Source organism: Eptatretus burgeri, chromosome 7, assembly GCF_056783735.1.
Source record: "Eptatretus burgeri isolate ZD-2024b chromosome 7, Ebu_testis_v1, whole genome shotgun sequence".
NCBI classification, from domain to species: Eukaryota; Metazoa; Chordata; class Myxini; order Myxiniformes; family Myxinidae; genus Eptatretus; species Eptatretus burgeri.
The window spans coordinates 111,698,638-111,715,138 of record NC_140967.1 but is presented as its reverse complement, the minus strand read 5'-3'; the positions used below and the strand labels follow the sequence as shown (position 1 = coordinate 111,715,138).

The 16,501-nt window shown below is 51.5% G+C and overlaps 1 protein-coding gene across 1 annotated transcript in view; it reads right to left on the bottom strand.

The window, feature by feature from the left end:
• The window catches only part of LOC147024102 (serine/threonine-protein kinase D1-like), a 163,102-nt gene that overhangs the window by 142,242 nt on the left and 4,359 nt on the right, over positions 1-16,501 (bottom strand). Inside the window, exons 2-3 of the mRNA XM_085890367.1 lie at positions 13,605-13,697; positions 2,544-2,682 (exon numbers count right to left, since the gene is read on the bottom strand). Of these exons, the coding sequence (XP_085746493.1) occupies positions 2,544-2,682; positions 13,605-13,697 (232 nt within the window). The remainder of the gene's footprint in view (positions 1-2,543; positions 2,683-13,604; positions 13,698-16,501) is intronic.

Genomic DNA, 16,501 nt, shown 5'->3' with positions numbered 1-16,501 from the left:
AAGATTAACATGAGTATGTGATGTCCAGGGGTTCCAGCAAGCATTCCTTGTTGGACCATAGTTGTTGGGTGGGAAGCTTCTGGGTGCTTGGTGTCTGTATGCACTCGATGAGAGGTAGGGTCATGGTTGTCAAAACTTGGACGCAAGACAGCACTTGGCCAAATTGCCTAGCTGAGAACACAATCTGCATGCGTCGTTGGGAGCAGGACATTGGTTACATGTTGGAGGGTGTGGAGGTCCCACAGTTTTGTACTTACTGAGTCTCAGGCCAACAGAAGAGATGTTTTGTGTCGTCAGCTGCTTTGTTAGCACAGTCATTCATAGTATGCAACTGTTTGAGGAATGTGGCAGAGGTTTCATATATGCATCCCAGTTTCAATGCATTGTTAAGAGTAAAGGTCTTTGGTTTTGTCAAAAGCATCTTCTGAAAGTCGGAGATTTGGGTACTTGCAATGATATGTTCAATCAAGCGGTTGCCTTCTTCTTGATTGGAGCTGAAATCACACTTTTGGGGGATAAACTTTCACCGGCTGATAAAGACGTCAAGTGACTCACCGAGATTCTGGCCGTCGTGACGAAGCTCCACTCAGCAGATCCTGAAATTATCCGAGGGTTCCATTTGTTCCGGGAAACAATTGAAAATATACACAGGTTGCTGCCGCTGTTCACCCATTAAGTAAGGTGCATGTGTTGTACCGTTTAAGGCCTTCTCCCAGATGAAGCAGGATCAGTGGCACCTGGTTGCTCTCCGTAATGCCTCTAACTGGAAAGTACAGCTCCAATCGGTCTAAACATTTTAAAAGCCACCACTGCACTAAGCGTGGTCCAGTCCATGTGTGGAGTTCCAGCCAAGTCTGCCATTGTGAACAGTGGCTGCGTGGGTCGACGAGGAAAGGGCGGACGAGCCAATTACAAAAGGCACGGGAAACACCAGCTTGTTAGATCGATGGGCTCAAATGTGTCCTAAAACCACTGCCACCATGTAAATTTCTGCTGTAGAAGACACATAAAGAGACAATGTTTGAAGAGAACGCTCATTTATTCAGGTACCCAAATCATCATGGTGCCGTGCTCTCACGACCGCATTCCTGTAATGCCCCGTGGCCCGGAACTCCTGCTTCACATCCAAAACCAAATACAAACCAATGTAATACCATAACAGCTTGGACCGTAATGCTACAGTACCAAATGGAGTATCAGAATGATGAAATAAAACATGAGTCGTCCTCATAGTAGTAATAGAAGAACACAAAGTGGAATGAATGTTTACGTTTCCCCGAATAATTTCTCTTCACGGATCAACATCAAAGCACTTCTGGGTCACGTGATTACCTTCAAACGTCTCACGTTAACGTTTTCAAAGTCCCTAAATGAACACCTCTTCACTGATATCCTCGAGTAAACCTGCCTCAAACATCCTCCGTGCATGAATCTAAGATTTGACGGCAGTGATTTCGGCGTATTAGCCCTGATAAAGAAGATTACATTGAACACACAGAAACGCCTCTATATGCATGTATAATCATTGTGGCCTGTTCCAAGTCCAGGCATTGTTGAGCAGGCCAAAAAAATTGGCGGCTTAAGACTTTTGCGAGCTCACCAAGATGGTGTGCTGCCATCAGGGAAAGGCTTATTTTTTTGTGATGAGCTCTGCCTAAATTATCCTCAAAGAGGTGTTTACATTAACCAAAGCATCCAATTTTCATTCATGCACCACCTCGGCGTTCCCCTCGTATGCATGCAAAGTTTTGAGCAGCTACGTTTCATGGTTTTGGAGTTATGGAGGAGACGGATGGACTGACACGCACTGACATCTATTGCTAGAGATATACACATATAATGTGGGATTCCAAACTGTGAGTGGTGAAAGCATCAGAACAGAGTCCCATACAGCCATTGCTGCGTGATACCGGGAGCGGTAAGTGCCACCTGCCACGCAGAACATTATTTCCCGCTTTCCCAAGCACAATCTAGAGTCAGTCATTGATGGTTTTGCGGTCGGGCGCAATGGCGATAAGCAATGTCCTTCTCCGACCTGAGATGAATGCCGTAACGTCACCGCCACCAAACTTGCACTGTCTGCGGCTCCCAGAAGAACTATCTTGCAAGAGCTGATTACAAAGATGTAATTTTAGATACTGTCACAAGTGCATGGAAAATGCAGTTACCGACCAGTTTCGCCCATATTAGGGCATCACGGGGTACGTTAAAACAGCATGATATGATTCAACAAGCCTCCATACACTTGTGATGAAAACCTTTTGGTTATAAACCATGTAAGGTGCAACTCCAAACTGTGAGCGGTGAAAGCGTTGGAACAGAGTCATTCTTTTAATAATCATGGACGATTTCAAAAAAATATTTTTCAACTTCAACCATTTTTGTGGTGAGCCACTGTAGTTATGCTGCCATTTAGGAGAGGGATAACACAACCAATTTAATGTTAATATTTTACAGGAGGGTTTGGCTTCAGATGTCAAATTTAATGTTGCGATGTGTCCATGAGCCTGAGATCAAAAAAAAAAAGTCAAAGAAGGAAGTACCTGAAAGAACGACCTCAATGAGGTCACCATCGTGAATGCTCTCGGCAGACGTAAGCAGTCGCAACACGTTTTCCGTCTGTGCATCATGCCGGAATAGCATGACCTTGTCATACATGCCATAGAAGCAGCATTCTGGGAACTGGGTTAGGGAGAGATGCTGCAAGTTAGATCAGATCAAGCGCCGTAAAAACACCACCAGCAAAAAGCAGACAGAGTTCATTCTCAAGCTGGAGTAATTTTGTTCAAATCGGTCCACACCAACAAAATTTGCTTAAATTAATTAATTAATTGATTTAAAAAAAAAAAAAACAATCCCAATCAACAATATCAGACGAAGTTCACCCTTTCCACCGTGAATCAAACCCACTTATCTTGTCCCCAAAGAAAAGTAATGTCAAACAATCAGTGGCACGTGCATGCAATGCATCGCTTGCACAGACATGTTCACTTTGCAGCGGGGAGTTTGTAAGCTTTTGTTTCAACAGAGTCCGTTGGCGCGGTTGCGCAAAATACAAGCACTGCATGTAAACGGAAATGACTCTCAAAGTAATTCGATTTTAATTTGAAATCCAAAAATTTATTCCCACCATAACTCAAATCGAATACCGTACGATTCTTTGAAGTCATTCAAAAATACATAAGATGTGCGTCTGAGTAACCATCAAAACAAACTTGATACAAAAACAACTTCCCATCTGAGCTGTCTATCCTGATTGAAATCTCGAACCAGCTATAAAATATGTCACCCTGGTGTTTCACAGGAAAGGCGCGGCATCAATGCGTGTGCCATCCCGAGGAACGATGTTAAAGTGGGTGTCCTGTCTTATCACCATTCGTTGGTGGACGGTGAAGATTTCACGGTGTCCTTCATGAAGAGGAGGAGAATTATCGCCGCCACCCTGAACAAATTCAAAATTCCTGCCTGGACCGTGGGTACAAACTGCTCAGGTGTTCTTTGAGATTCCTTGACAACAGGTTACCCTGCTTGCCATCTTAGGGTGCGGTTGCTGTCTTGGCAGCAGCTTCTGCGTAATAAACAAATTGACCGGGCAGATCGCGCGTTTCATGTGAACGACCTTCTGCCCACACGAAGCGCAACCAACATACATGGAGAAAGTCGAGCAAAAAATCCGTCTGGTGGCGGTGCACCATCCTGTGTAAACCAGGTCATACCGAGCTGGTTTGAGGTGACCTTTTGGGCTAGATCATTATGGAACTTCTGGAGCATGGCCCGGTAGTGCTTACCGTTGATCGTCACCATCCTGCTGTTGTCATTCTCAAAGCAGTAAGGCCCTATCATTCCCCATCTGGCATTGAAGGCACAGAAGCATGTGACCTTAGGTCCTTTCAGGTACCTCTCAGTGATCTCCTCAGATGTTTCTGCCCCCAGAAAATGTTGTTGTGGTTGTTGTTGGCACCGTTCAAGTGGAAATCACTGAACCAGATCAGGTTGATCCAGTTTGGGGACAGCTCCAACCTGTCACTGAGCCAATTGCACATATCAAGTCTCCTTCTCATGTCATCTTGACTCAGTTTATGCCTAATAGAGATGATGTGTGGGAAAAAGCTTCCGTTCCTTAGTGAGGATATGCCAGACTGACGTTGGTTTGATGCCGAGCTCCCGTGAGCGCCGTGGGTGGGACTTCTTGGGACCGTCCACTGCAGAATCCCACATGGCGTCGATGTTGGCTTGGCTCTTGGTTACTGATGCTAGCCTGCCACTGTTGCCCTTGCTCTGGTTGTGCACTGTCCCCTTGTGCTCAAAACATTTCACAAAACGTTGAATGGCATAATTTGTGGGTCCATCCCGTGTTCTGAGGTCATATTCCCAGCAGAACCTCCAGTGGGTGTCTACATGTGATTTAGTCTCATACCACATTCTGCAGTGGACACTTTTAGCTTCTGCTTCACTGTCTATGGCAGAGTTGAGCTCCGGAGCTTGAAATCCCAGGGAACAAATACCATAACAACACCACCAAACCGTGAAAAGAAAAAAAACGGTATCGGTCAAAAAACAAAGGGATGTCAGGAAGTCAAAGTTGTATCAATCTTTTTGAAACACCCTGTATTTTGAACATGAATCGGAACATGAATAGGGAGACAAACCTGCCGTTTTACACTACTTTGTCTCTGAATTCATCCAGATCGCACGTGCGTAGAGGAGCGAGATTTATTTTTTTACTCCGTCTGCCTGCCTGGCAAATAAAATTGAAAATCATTCCAAACGGGAAACGTAGTGTCCTTTTAAGGACGTCATAATGGACACAAATAACAAACACGAATAACCAATGTAGCGCGTTAGATCGGGTGATGTAATAGATACTGGGTAAAATGGCAGTAAAACCCAGAATTAATTGATTCAAACGACTTTTACAATCGATATTTTATTTAAATTTAATTATATACTCGAAAACTGTAGAACACAAATAATTTGAATATTTTGATCACTTCCATGAACCTCCAGTTTCGCAGAACTTGGACACGTCCTAAAGGGTGGTGTATCAGGGTGATGTAAAAAACTGCATCGACGGTGATATATTTCCAGGTAATTTTAAAAAGGGAACCAAAACGATTAGACCACCTTGATGTTAATCTATCCTGTGATACCCCACAAAATGGATATGATGCGTCATTTTCCGATTTACGATTAAAAGACGAGATCTTCTTGTTTTTCATGATTAGCCGTGATGTTGCACCCGAGAGTCGACGGACGTGTCAATATTGGCCAACGATTTAACTGAAACGGCGAACGATTTTCGATTTTTTGCAAATATGCCAAGTCAGTGCATCCTTGATGCTTGTATCGTAATACAAACCCAGATGGTTTCATGCGACACCAATGGCCGAAGGACCCTAAAGTTTGGCAGGAATCGGATGAGGTTTGTCTGAAATACCCAAATGTGTATTAGCCTTATGCTCGGAACATTTTAAAGAGCACTTTTATGAAACAACAGAGATAGCTAGATCTTGTGGTTATCCACCACGATTGAGAGAGGATGCCATCCCAACGATTAAGCGAGCTGTTATTTGAGCAGTGAATCAAACACCTGTATTGGCCTACCGGCAACCAATCTCACCTCGTCACCACCCACGTAGATGGTGGGACACGACACGGACATGACGATGAGATACGGCATGGACACGATACAGCACAGAAATGGCATGACAGGGACATGACGGTGGGACACGGCATGACATGGCATGGACAAGACGGTGGGACACGGCACGAGCATGACCACAGACACAAATGGCATCCTGGGAAAGTAGGAAATGGGATGATGCCAGAATATACAGGACACATGGTCAGCTTTCCGCTTGCCCCCACCATTCCTTCCCTATTAATCTCTTAAATAGTTTTCGTTTGTAATCCGTTGATGTGTTTATTTTACAAGTCATTCTGCAGCTCTGCAAACCAGTGATTAAATAAAAGAAAAATAATCACTTTTCTCTGTCATTTTAAACTTCAGCAACAATTCCATTATTAATGGTACGCGAACGCCTCATGGTGTGAGATAACAATCACAGGGAAGGTCAGGTATGGGAACGTGCCAGGGCAGTGTGTCGCTGCGTCCACTTTCCACCGGTACTCCAAGGTGCTTGGTCTGGACATCCCCCAGGCAGATGCCTGGCCCATCCTTATTTCCTCGAGATGCCGATCAACTTGCTGCAACCAAGAGGCACATGGTCGGGCCATTGGCCTCCTCCACTCACGAGGTTCCCTCGATGAAAAAATCTGGTGAGCAGGATCAGCGTCAGGAAAACGAGCCACATGTCCATACAGCCGCAGCTGACGCTCACAGACCATGCAGGAAACAAATCTCATTTGAGTCTCTCTCAACAACCGCTCGTTGGACACAAAGTCTGACCAGCGATAACCAAGGATTCTCCGAAGACACCTGGCACCGAAGGAGTTAAGTCTCGGTCTCAGATCCCTGGTCAGAATCCAAGTCTCACATCCATAGAGCAAGACTGGAAGCATCAAGGACCTGAAGACTCGGACTTTTGTCGTCCTGCACAGGTACCGGCCACCCCACACCCCATGATCCAGTGAATTCATGACTTCCCAGGCCCAACCCAGACATCTATTGACCTCGGGCTTCCAGCCAGCACAGACATGAACATCAGTGCCAAGGTAAGTGAATCTCTTTGTGACCTCAACATTGTCGCCACAATCAGGTACAGACAAGATAGCAGCATCCAAGATGTCATTGAAAGCCTGGATCTTAGTTTTGACCAAGGACATGCATAATCCCATTGCCTCTCGGACTCCTCATTCAGCACCTCGAGGGCCCCCCAAAATGATATCCAGAGTCTCCGCAAAGATGACTGCATCATCTGCGAAATCAAGGTCAGAGATCTTGACATTCCCAAACAAAGCACCGCAGCTTGATCTCTCCAACATCCTCCCCAGAATCCACTCCATACAAGCGCTGAAAAGTGTCGGAACCAGTACACACCCCTAACAAACTCCAGTAACAACTGGAAATAAGTCAGAGATGGAACCATCATACATTACAGCACTCTCAGTTCCATAGTGCAGTTCAGACATCAGATTGGTTAGTTTTGGTGACACCCATGAAGACCAAGAATCCTACAGTGGGCATCCCGATTCACTGAATCAAACGCTTTGCAGAGATCAACTTTGGTTGCAAGCAGCCACTGCCGAAACTCTCGTCTGCCTTCGGTGAGGACCAAAAGGGCAAGAATGTGGTCAACGATTGACCTCATTGGTGTAAAGCCTGATTGTTCTGGACTCTGGTGCTCAAGCAGATGGTGGCGAACCCTATCAAGTATTATCCGAGCAAAGACCTTGCCCGGCACTAAGAGCAGTGTCACCCCTCGGTAGTTGTTGCAGTCCTGGTGATCACCCTTCCCTTTCCAGAGAGGGACAACAAGGCCCCTCTTCCAGTCAGTTGGGAAAATGCCTGTGTTCCAGGTAGAGCACAGAACTGCATGCAATGACATGAGTACAGCATTTTCACCAGCCTGAGAAGTTCAGCATGGATGCCACAAATCCCAGGAGCTTTAAACCATTTCAACTGGTTCACCATAGCCTGTGTTTCCACAAACAAAGGTGGACCACAGTTGACTGCAGGGTCAGCAATAGAGATAGTAACACCTCTTATATCGAACTCAACAGCTGGTGGATCAGCTTGGTACAGCTGCTCAAAGTAACCAGCTCAGCCGGCCTTCACTTCGGCTCCTCTGTCAGGAGTCCACCACCCTCTGCTCTAACTGCAGTACATCGAGGGACGGGCTTAGATGAATGCAATGCGTGTATTCCCCTGTAAGCGGGATGAGAATCAATTGACCACAGGTGATGCTCTACCCCCTCACAGATTATTCGCATAAGTCTCCTTATCCACCCTTAGTGCACATACAGTTTTACCCCTCAACTCCCTGAACAGCTCAGCTCTGCCATTCAGCCTGGCCCTGCTACTCTGGTAAATGGTATCCAGTGTCCCTTGAGAGACAAAATTCTTCTTAGTCCTCCGGTGAGTTCCAAGACATCCACCGACAACATCAAGGATGGTGGTCTTAAAGGCACTCCACAACTCTTCAGGATTCCACAAAGCACCCAAATCCCCCAAATCCCCACTCCGCCTGTTCGCAAACTCAAACTACCCTCTCATCCTTGAGCTTTCCAACATCCAGCCGAGGCTGGGATGGTACCTTTCTCCCAGATTTGAGCTGCAACTTCAGAGTTGCTATGACGAGCCTGCAGTCGGGATTGAGGAACTGAGCACTCGGGTAGGCCCTGCGGTTCTGGATCATCCTCCAGCGACCATCAACGAGCACATGGTCAATCTGCTTTGCCACACCACCAGCGTTGGAACACCAAGTCCAGCGATGAGCCTGTGGGTGTTGAAACCATGAACCAGCCACCCTGAGTCCCTGACTTCTTGCAAAGTCAAGAAAATTGGTGCTATTCTGGTTCACACTTTCATATTCATGGTGACCAACACACGTCTCATAACCATCCCGATCAGTTCCAGTCGATGCATTGAAATCCCCCAAGACGAGAAGTGCATCTCGCCTGGGGCACTGATCAACCATGGACTCGAGCGTGGCATAGAATGCGTGCTTCAAGGTGAGATCACTCGCCTCAGTCGGAGCATAAACAAAGACCATGGAAACGACACCCAAGGAGTGACGAATCCTTGTCTCGTAATACACCCGTTGACCGGTGTTACCGCAATTATCATTGGAGTCAGCATCTTGGACACAGCTACAGCAACTCCTTGGGCATGGTAACCAGCAGAGCGACCAGAGCAAAAGTAGGTGTCTCTGAACCACTATCCGGTCTCCGAACCTCAGAGAGTGCTGCAAAACCGATGTCCAAGCGCTTGAGCTCAGATGATAACAAAGACAGGTGATCATCCTCTCTAAGGGATGGAACATTCCAGGCATCCACTCAAAGGGACCACCTCAGGTTAACCCAAGGAGACCACCGTCTGGTGGATGACACCTCAGCACCAACCCAACACACACTTCCGCAATCTGACCCGGGAAGGTTCCGCCAAGGTTTTCCTCCTCTCATAAAAGAGTGGGGTCCTGAAGGATTTGCCCCAATCACGTCATCTGGTGAGGTGCCCTGCGGAGGGCAGCCGCACAGAAGGTACTCCCACGGAGTGGGTTTTCAATTTTCTTTGCGTTATTCTTGTTTTGCGGAGTGAAAGGTTTTACGGTGGCCGGAGTGGAAATCCTGCCACCATCCTCTGAAAACAAAAGTAACCCAACTGCAGTAAGACGTCCACAGACAAAGTTGGGCACTCGATATGGATGGCCGTTGGCTCACAAGGAGCTCCTCCGCCCTTTGACAGATTTTGTTTTTAATCCTGCTGAGTGTCCATATCATATACCTTCCTCACCAGGAAATGTGGTGGGGAAGTCAGAGATAACCCAACCATGGAACAGGTTAGTACAGGTTTACATGGTACCTGTAAGCAAGTCACAGATCTAATCTGGCCTGAGCTGATAATAAGTCAGAGGAAAAGGAAAGGTGATTCCAGCCCAGGAACCCGCGTCACCCTGGAGCACGTATGGAGCAATGGGCACTCTGCACTCGAAGGAAATAGGGTTGTGCGTGACCCGTGCTCCCCGGAACCACCCCTACAAGAGGCAGGCATTCATCCTTTACCCCCCAAACCCACACCCCTCTCTGCCCGTAGCCCTTAAGTATCAGCGCTGGTTGCTGGAGGGAGAAATGGTGGAGGAGAGCTGGCCAGAGGTTCTTGATGGAGTGCTTGCTCTTTTGCTCGTGTGGTGGTTGCTGCTGGACATAGTGGTTCGTGAAAGGTTCGTGGACGTTTGCTGCCAAAAGGAATGGAATGAAATGGAACGCTGATGAAACGGACCAAGTGCCAAGCAGTCCAGGCACAGTATTAGATGAGGGGTGAAATCAGCAATCATACATGATAGGTAGTTCTGATCCTCACACGTTCTCCTTCTCTCTTTTCCGACTCGTCTACTGAGCACGCACAGAGTTATCAGCATGGGCAAAGCCCAACCAACCACTCTCTTTAGAGTGCCCAATGTCTCGCACACAAGCACCCGAACACCACATCCCACTCGTACCCAGACATCCTCTTTTTCTCTTCATTTCCCCCCCCCCCACCCTTACCTTCTCTGTACTTTGGAATCGCACGTGCCCGCACGTACGTGCCGGGTAAGCCAAAGGTCGCCAACGCCAAGCATCTTTTATTATCTCTCTTGCTTATCTACCCTTCCGCAGCACAATTCTGATGGTGCCCGTCATGTTAATGTAAGTAAAACGGTGCAAGAGAGATCGTCGGGTTCGTTCTGCCGTTTGTCTCTTTACTGCATGAATTTGTATCATTGTATGTCTTTTGCTGTACCACATGAATACTGTACATCCCTGCTGTACGAAAACCCCCTGTGAACAAACCCCTTATCTTCACTCTGCCACCTGCTTTTCCTCGTGCTTCCTTATAAATAAACCCATGTTAATTGTTCAGTTCAGCCTGCTCGTTTTCACCCTTTCCTCCATTGGTCCAGCACAGTCAGCATGATTGTTAAACGGGAAGTTTTATCTCATGTGATTTGCTCTCGTTAGCCAGCGTACATGCATTGTATCGCTCAGCAGTAGTCTGAAAGTGCCGAGGGCACGACCCTCGGTTAATCGAGTCAGCTCCTCAGGTAAACGGTGTTAAACAGGTAAACCTGTTCGAGTTGACCAAGTTAATCGACGTTTGTGGTTGCTTCGCAACCAGCCGGGCCACAGGGTTACCCGCGGCACATCAGCCGAAAGGTGCGGGTGTTTGAGAGGAACCCGAATGCTTCCCTTCGTGGTTATCCTCAAACCCCGAGCCCGCCACGATATTTATAACATTACGCATCTCATTATCAAAGCAAAGCATACATTGACATCTCGTGTTCGTGTTTAATGTCAAACATTACAAACTAAGAAATCTTGACACCCTGTGAAAATGTGAAGCAGATAAAATTGAGAAAACGTGTGAAAATGATCAGTAAGGGGTTCTGAAAATGACAGAATTCAGCAATAACCACAAAGAATGCAATCAGCTACTAACCACAAAAACATCCTGCAAGAGAAGCTCATATTTCAAAAACTTTCAGAGGAAACGGTCGGACTGAAAAACATGCACCGAAAAACCAATAAGTCTTTCTGTGACAGCCATCGGCACTGCGTGCGAGACGTGTTGGTTTTCCTTGAAAAGTTTCATCGAAGCTTAACAATGCAACTTGTAGATTAAATCATACAGGACAAGGACATGAGGACACTCCAGTGTACTTTTCCATTTACTACAAGGGCATTCATAGATAAGGTGCAAATACAATATGTACACCAACTACGACAACTACAACTACTACTATTTTTTAAAGGCCCAAATTATTCTGACCTTCGGGTGGGGGAAGTTTTGGCCAAAGTCTTTCACAATCCGGCTGGCAAGGCCTGATAAATCGACTCACTTGAGATGATTTGGGCCTGAGGAATTTATCATTTGTTCCCTAGTGCCAGCGATAACTCACCTACAAGTCCCAAAAGACACCATGAGAGATTAAATGTCCACCGACTAATGCTAGCAAAGGGAACACCTGGCCTCACGTGCATCCAAGCAATGGGTACTTTGGTATGCAAGGCCATCCCTGCCTGGGAAGCACCAGTCTGACATTTTATAGTTGGGCCGGGATTTGAACCCACACGAGATGGCTCAAAAGATAAGTGCGCTACCTCGCCACCATCATTGTCGGATCACAATACGCATTTTCGTATTATTAGCTGTAACGTGCGATCCCAGCATCATTAGTTAGCTATGCACTCTGACCACACCACCAAACAAAAGGCCAACTCGTTAAAATGGGGATGTGAAACATGTGAACTTTCAAAGGAAGAAGCAAGCACATATCCTTTTTTAAAACTTAAAGTTCTCAGTGCAATAAGAATAGAGCACGATTACATATTCATGTTTGTTATTCATCGTAAGTACAGGAACGCCATGGCCCACTGTCAAGCAGCCCGTGGTGCTTCCTTTTAAAGCACGTAGCACTTTCCTGGAGCCTTTTGTGGCCAAGTCCTCACCTGCACAGGAGGTGTTACAGGATACAACCTTACCCTATTTTCCTCTAAGGGTTAAAATCACTGCCCCTCAGTGCACATATTACGTACGACTTGCCTCGAACAGATCCCGAACACAGGAGTAATTCTATCCCACTCGAGCAGACAGTCCATACTTTTGTAAGCACCATCTATGAACCCCTCTCCCCCCACCTCCACTCCCAATGCCCAGTTTAACGTACATTCGGGTGACGGCACGCTCAATGATGCCTCATGCATGCCACATGCAAAACAATGGGATGACAGTTTATAGCTGGGACGAGGTTCAAAGCCGGGGTACACAGCTCAGAGGTGATTGTACATATGTCTAGAGCAGTGGTTCTGAACCAAGAGTCTATTGACCCCCCCAGGTGGAACAAGATGCCTCATCATGGGAAACATGAGATACATTTGAATTTGAGGCAGTGAAAGAGAAGCGGTTTGTACACACAGTATAGTCAAACTAGATCGGCACTCTGACGTCACAACGTCGACATATGCCTCCGCCTACATGATTACATCATCATATGTACTTGTACCAAGTTAGATATAAATCCCACCAGCTGTTCTCAAATATCACTTTTTTTTAACCTGACCTCTTTACCCCATAATCTAATCAATTTATGTATACATTATTATACATACTTGTACAAAGTTTGACTTGGATCCCTTCAGCTGTTCTTAAGTTATCGCGGTAATGAAAACCTATCGTGGCCTCTGGCCTTTGACCTTTTTATACCGCCATCTAATCAGTTCAACGTTGCATCGTACTGCATAGACACCAAGTCTGGTCAAAATCCAATCACCCATTCACAAGTTAGTGTGGTAACAGCATTTTTTTTAACCAAACATGACCTCTGACCTTTGACCTTTTGACCCACAAATCGAATCCGTTCATCTTTACATCATTATACATACTTGTACCAAGTTTGACTTCGATCCGTTCAGCAGTTCTCAAGTTATCGCGGAAACGGAAACCGATCACGGACTCGCAGATGGACGGACAGCCGGACGGACAACCTGAAAACATAATGGATATGTTGCTCACCTGGAAGCCATCATTTTCAATCAATGGTTCGCAGTTTTCAGCGAGCCAAAAAAAAACAAAGCAAATACTTGTTAAATAAATAGCTGTTTAAATGGTTCATCATGACCACACGTGTAGGTGCTTCGAATCGGGTACAAACTTCATACGAATGGAAAGCAGTATGTGCACCGTGTCGTGTCAGCACAGCTCAAGTATGTACGAAGCAAGATGATGTGGTCATGGGCAGCAGTTCAAAGGGACAGCTGGTAAAAGCAGGAAATCACCTCACGAGGCAGAAAGACAGTTCCACAGACAACAGACAAGCAAGACGATGGAATGGAAGAGTGATGAATGCATTCAAGTTTGTGTGAAGGGAAATGCAGCAACCTTCCATCTGGCACCCACAGACCGTGTTCAGGAACACGCCCCAATAATAGCGACTCCCCAGTCTGACCTTCTGATCAATGACTGAGCAGGCCAGCTCACGGACAGCACCCAAGGTCATCTCATGTGGATCCAGTGCGACCGGCTCACGGGCCAATCCAATCTGTCAGGCAAAAGAAACAAAGAATCAAAAGATTACCCACACCATTTTCACGTCTCCGCCGCCTTCGCCACATCGTCCCGCCGCCGCCGCCTCCGCCACGTCGTCCCGCCGCCGCCGCCTCCGCCACGTCGTCCCGCCGCCGCCGCCTCCGCCACGTCGTCCCGCCGCCGCCGCCTCCCCCACGTCGTCCCGCCGCCGCCGCCTCCGCCTCCGCCACGTCGTCCCGCCGCCGCCTCCGCCACGTCGTCCCGCCGCCTCCGCCACGTCGACCCGCCGCCGTCGCCTCCGCCACGTCGACCCGCCGCCGTCGCCTCCGCCACGTCCCGCCACCTCCACCACGTCGTCCCGACGCCTCCGCCACGTCGTCCCGCCACTTCCACCACGTCGTCCCGACGCCTCCGCCACGTCGTCCCGCCGCCTCCGACACGTCGTCTCGACGCCTCCGCCACGTCGTCCCGCCGCCTCCGCCACGTCGTCTCGACGCCTCCGCCACGTCGTCCCGCCGCCTCCGCCACGTCGTCTCGACGCCTCCGCCACGTCGTCCCGCCGCCTCCGCCACGTCGTCCCGCCGCCTCCGCCACGTCGTCCCGCCGCCTCCGCCACGTCGTCCCGCCGCCTCCGCCACGTCGTCCCGCCGCCTCCGCCACGTCGTCCCGCCGCCACCGCCACGTCCTCCACGTCGCCCCGCCGCCGCCGCCACGTCGTCCCGCCGCCTCCGCCACGTCGTCCCGCCGCCTCCGCCACGTCGTCCCGCCGCCGCCGCCACGTCATCCATCACAGCCGGCCACCACCACGTCATCCGTCGCAGCCGCTGTCGCCACGTCATCCATCACAGCCGCCACGTCATCTGAGGCAGCTGCCGATAGGTCATCCATCGCAGTTGCCTCCGACACGTCGTCCGTCGCTGCTGCTGCCGCCGCCTCCGCAACGTCGTCCGTCGCTGCTGCTGCCGCCGCCACCTCCGCAACGTTGTCCGTCGCTGCTGCTGCCGCCGCCGCCTCCGCAACGTCGTCCGTCGCTGCTGCTGCCGCCGCCGCCTCCGCAACGTCGTCCGTCGCAGCTGCTGCCGCCGCCGCCTCCGCAACGTCGTCCGTCGCAGCTGCTGCCGCCGCCGCCTCCGCAACGTCGTCCGTCGCTGCAACGTCGTCCGTCGCTGCTGCTGCCGCCGCCGCCTCCGCAACGTCGTCCGTCGCTGCTGCTGCCGCCGCCGCCTCCGCAACGTCGTCCGTCGCTGCTGCTGCCGCCGCTGCCTCCGCAACGTCGTCCGTCGCTGCTGCTGCCGCCGCCGCCTCCGCAACGTCGTCCGTCGCTGCTGCCGCCGCCGCCGCCTCCGCAACGTCGTCCGTCTGCTGCTGCCGCCGCCGCCGCCTCCGCAACGTCGTCCGTCGCTGCTGCCGCCGCCGCCGCCTCCGCAACGTCGTCCGTTGCTGCTGCTGCCGCCGCCGCCTCCGCAACGTCGTCCGTCGCTGCTGCTGCCGCCGCCGCCGCCTCCGCAACGTCGTCCGTCGCTGCTGCTGCCGCCGCCGCCTCCGCAACGTCGTCCGTCGCTGCTGCCGCCGCCGCCGCCTCCGCAACGTCGTCCGTCGCTGCTGCCGCCGCCGCCGCCTCCGCAACGTCGTCCGTCGCTACTGCTGCCGCCGCCGCCCCCGCCGCCTCCGCAACGTCGTCCGTCGCTGCTGCTGCCGCCGCCGCCGCCTCCGCAACGTCGTCCGTCGCTGCTGCTGCCGCCGCCGCCGCCTCCGCAACGTCGTCCGTCGCTGCTGCTGCCGCCGCCGCCTCCGCAACGTCGTCCGTCGCTGCTGCTGCCGCCGCCGCCTCCGCAACGTCGTCCGTCGCTGCTGCTGCCGCCGCCGCCTCCGCAACGTCGTCCGTCGCTGCTGCTGCCGCCGCCGCCTCCGCAACGTCGTCCGTCGCTGCTGCTGCCGCCGCCGCCTCCGCAACGTCGTCCGTCGCTGCTGCCGCCGCCGCCGCCTCCGCAACGTCGTCCGTCGCTACTGCTGCCGCCGCCGCCGCCTCCGCAACGTCGTCCGTCGCTGCTGCTGCCGCCGCCGCCGCCTCCGCAACGTCGTCCGTCGCTGCTGCTGCCGCCGCCGCCTCCGCAACGTCGTCCGTCGCTGCTGCTGCCGCCGCCGCCTCCGCAACGTCGTCCGTCGCTGCTGCTGCCGCCGCCGCCTCCGCAACGTCGTCCGTCGCTGCTGCTGCCGCCGCAGCCTCCGCAACGTCGTCCGTCGCTGCTGCTGCCGCCGCAGCCTCCGCAACGTCGTCCGTCGCTGCTGCTGCCGCCGCCGCCTCCGCAACGTCGTCCGTCGCTGCTGCTGCCGCCGCCGCCTCCGCAACGTCGTCCGTCGCTGCTGCTGCCGCCGCCTCCGCAACGTCGTCCGTCGCTGCTGCTGCCGCCGCCTCCGCAATGTCGTCCGTCGCTGCTGCTGCCGCCGCCTCCGCAACGTCGTCCGTCGCTGCTGCTGCCGCCGCCTCCGCAACGTCGTCCGTCGCTGCTGCTGCCGCCGCCTCCGCAACATCGTCCGTCGCTGCTGCTGCCGCCGCCTCCGCAACGTCGTCCGTCGCTGCTGCTGCCGCCGCCGCCTCCGCAACGTCGTCCGTCGCTGCTGCTGCCGCCGCCGCCTCCGCAACGTCGTCCGTCGCTGCTGCTGCCACCGCCTCCGCAACGTCGTCCGTCGCTGCTGCTGCCACCGCCTCCGCAACGTCGTCCGTCGCTGCTGCTGCCGCCGCCTCCGCAACGTCGTCCGTCGCTGCTGCTGCTGCCGCCTCCGCAACGTCGTCCGTCGCTGCTGCTGCCGCCGCCT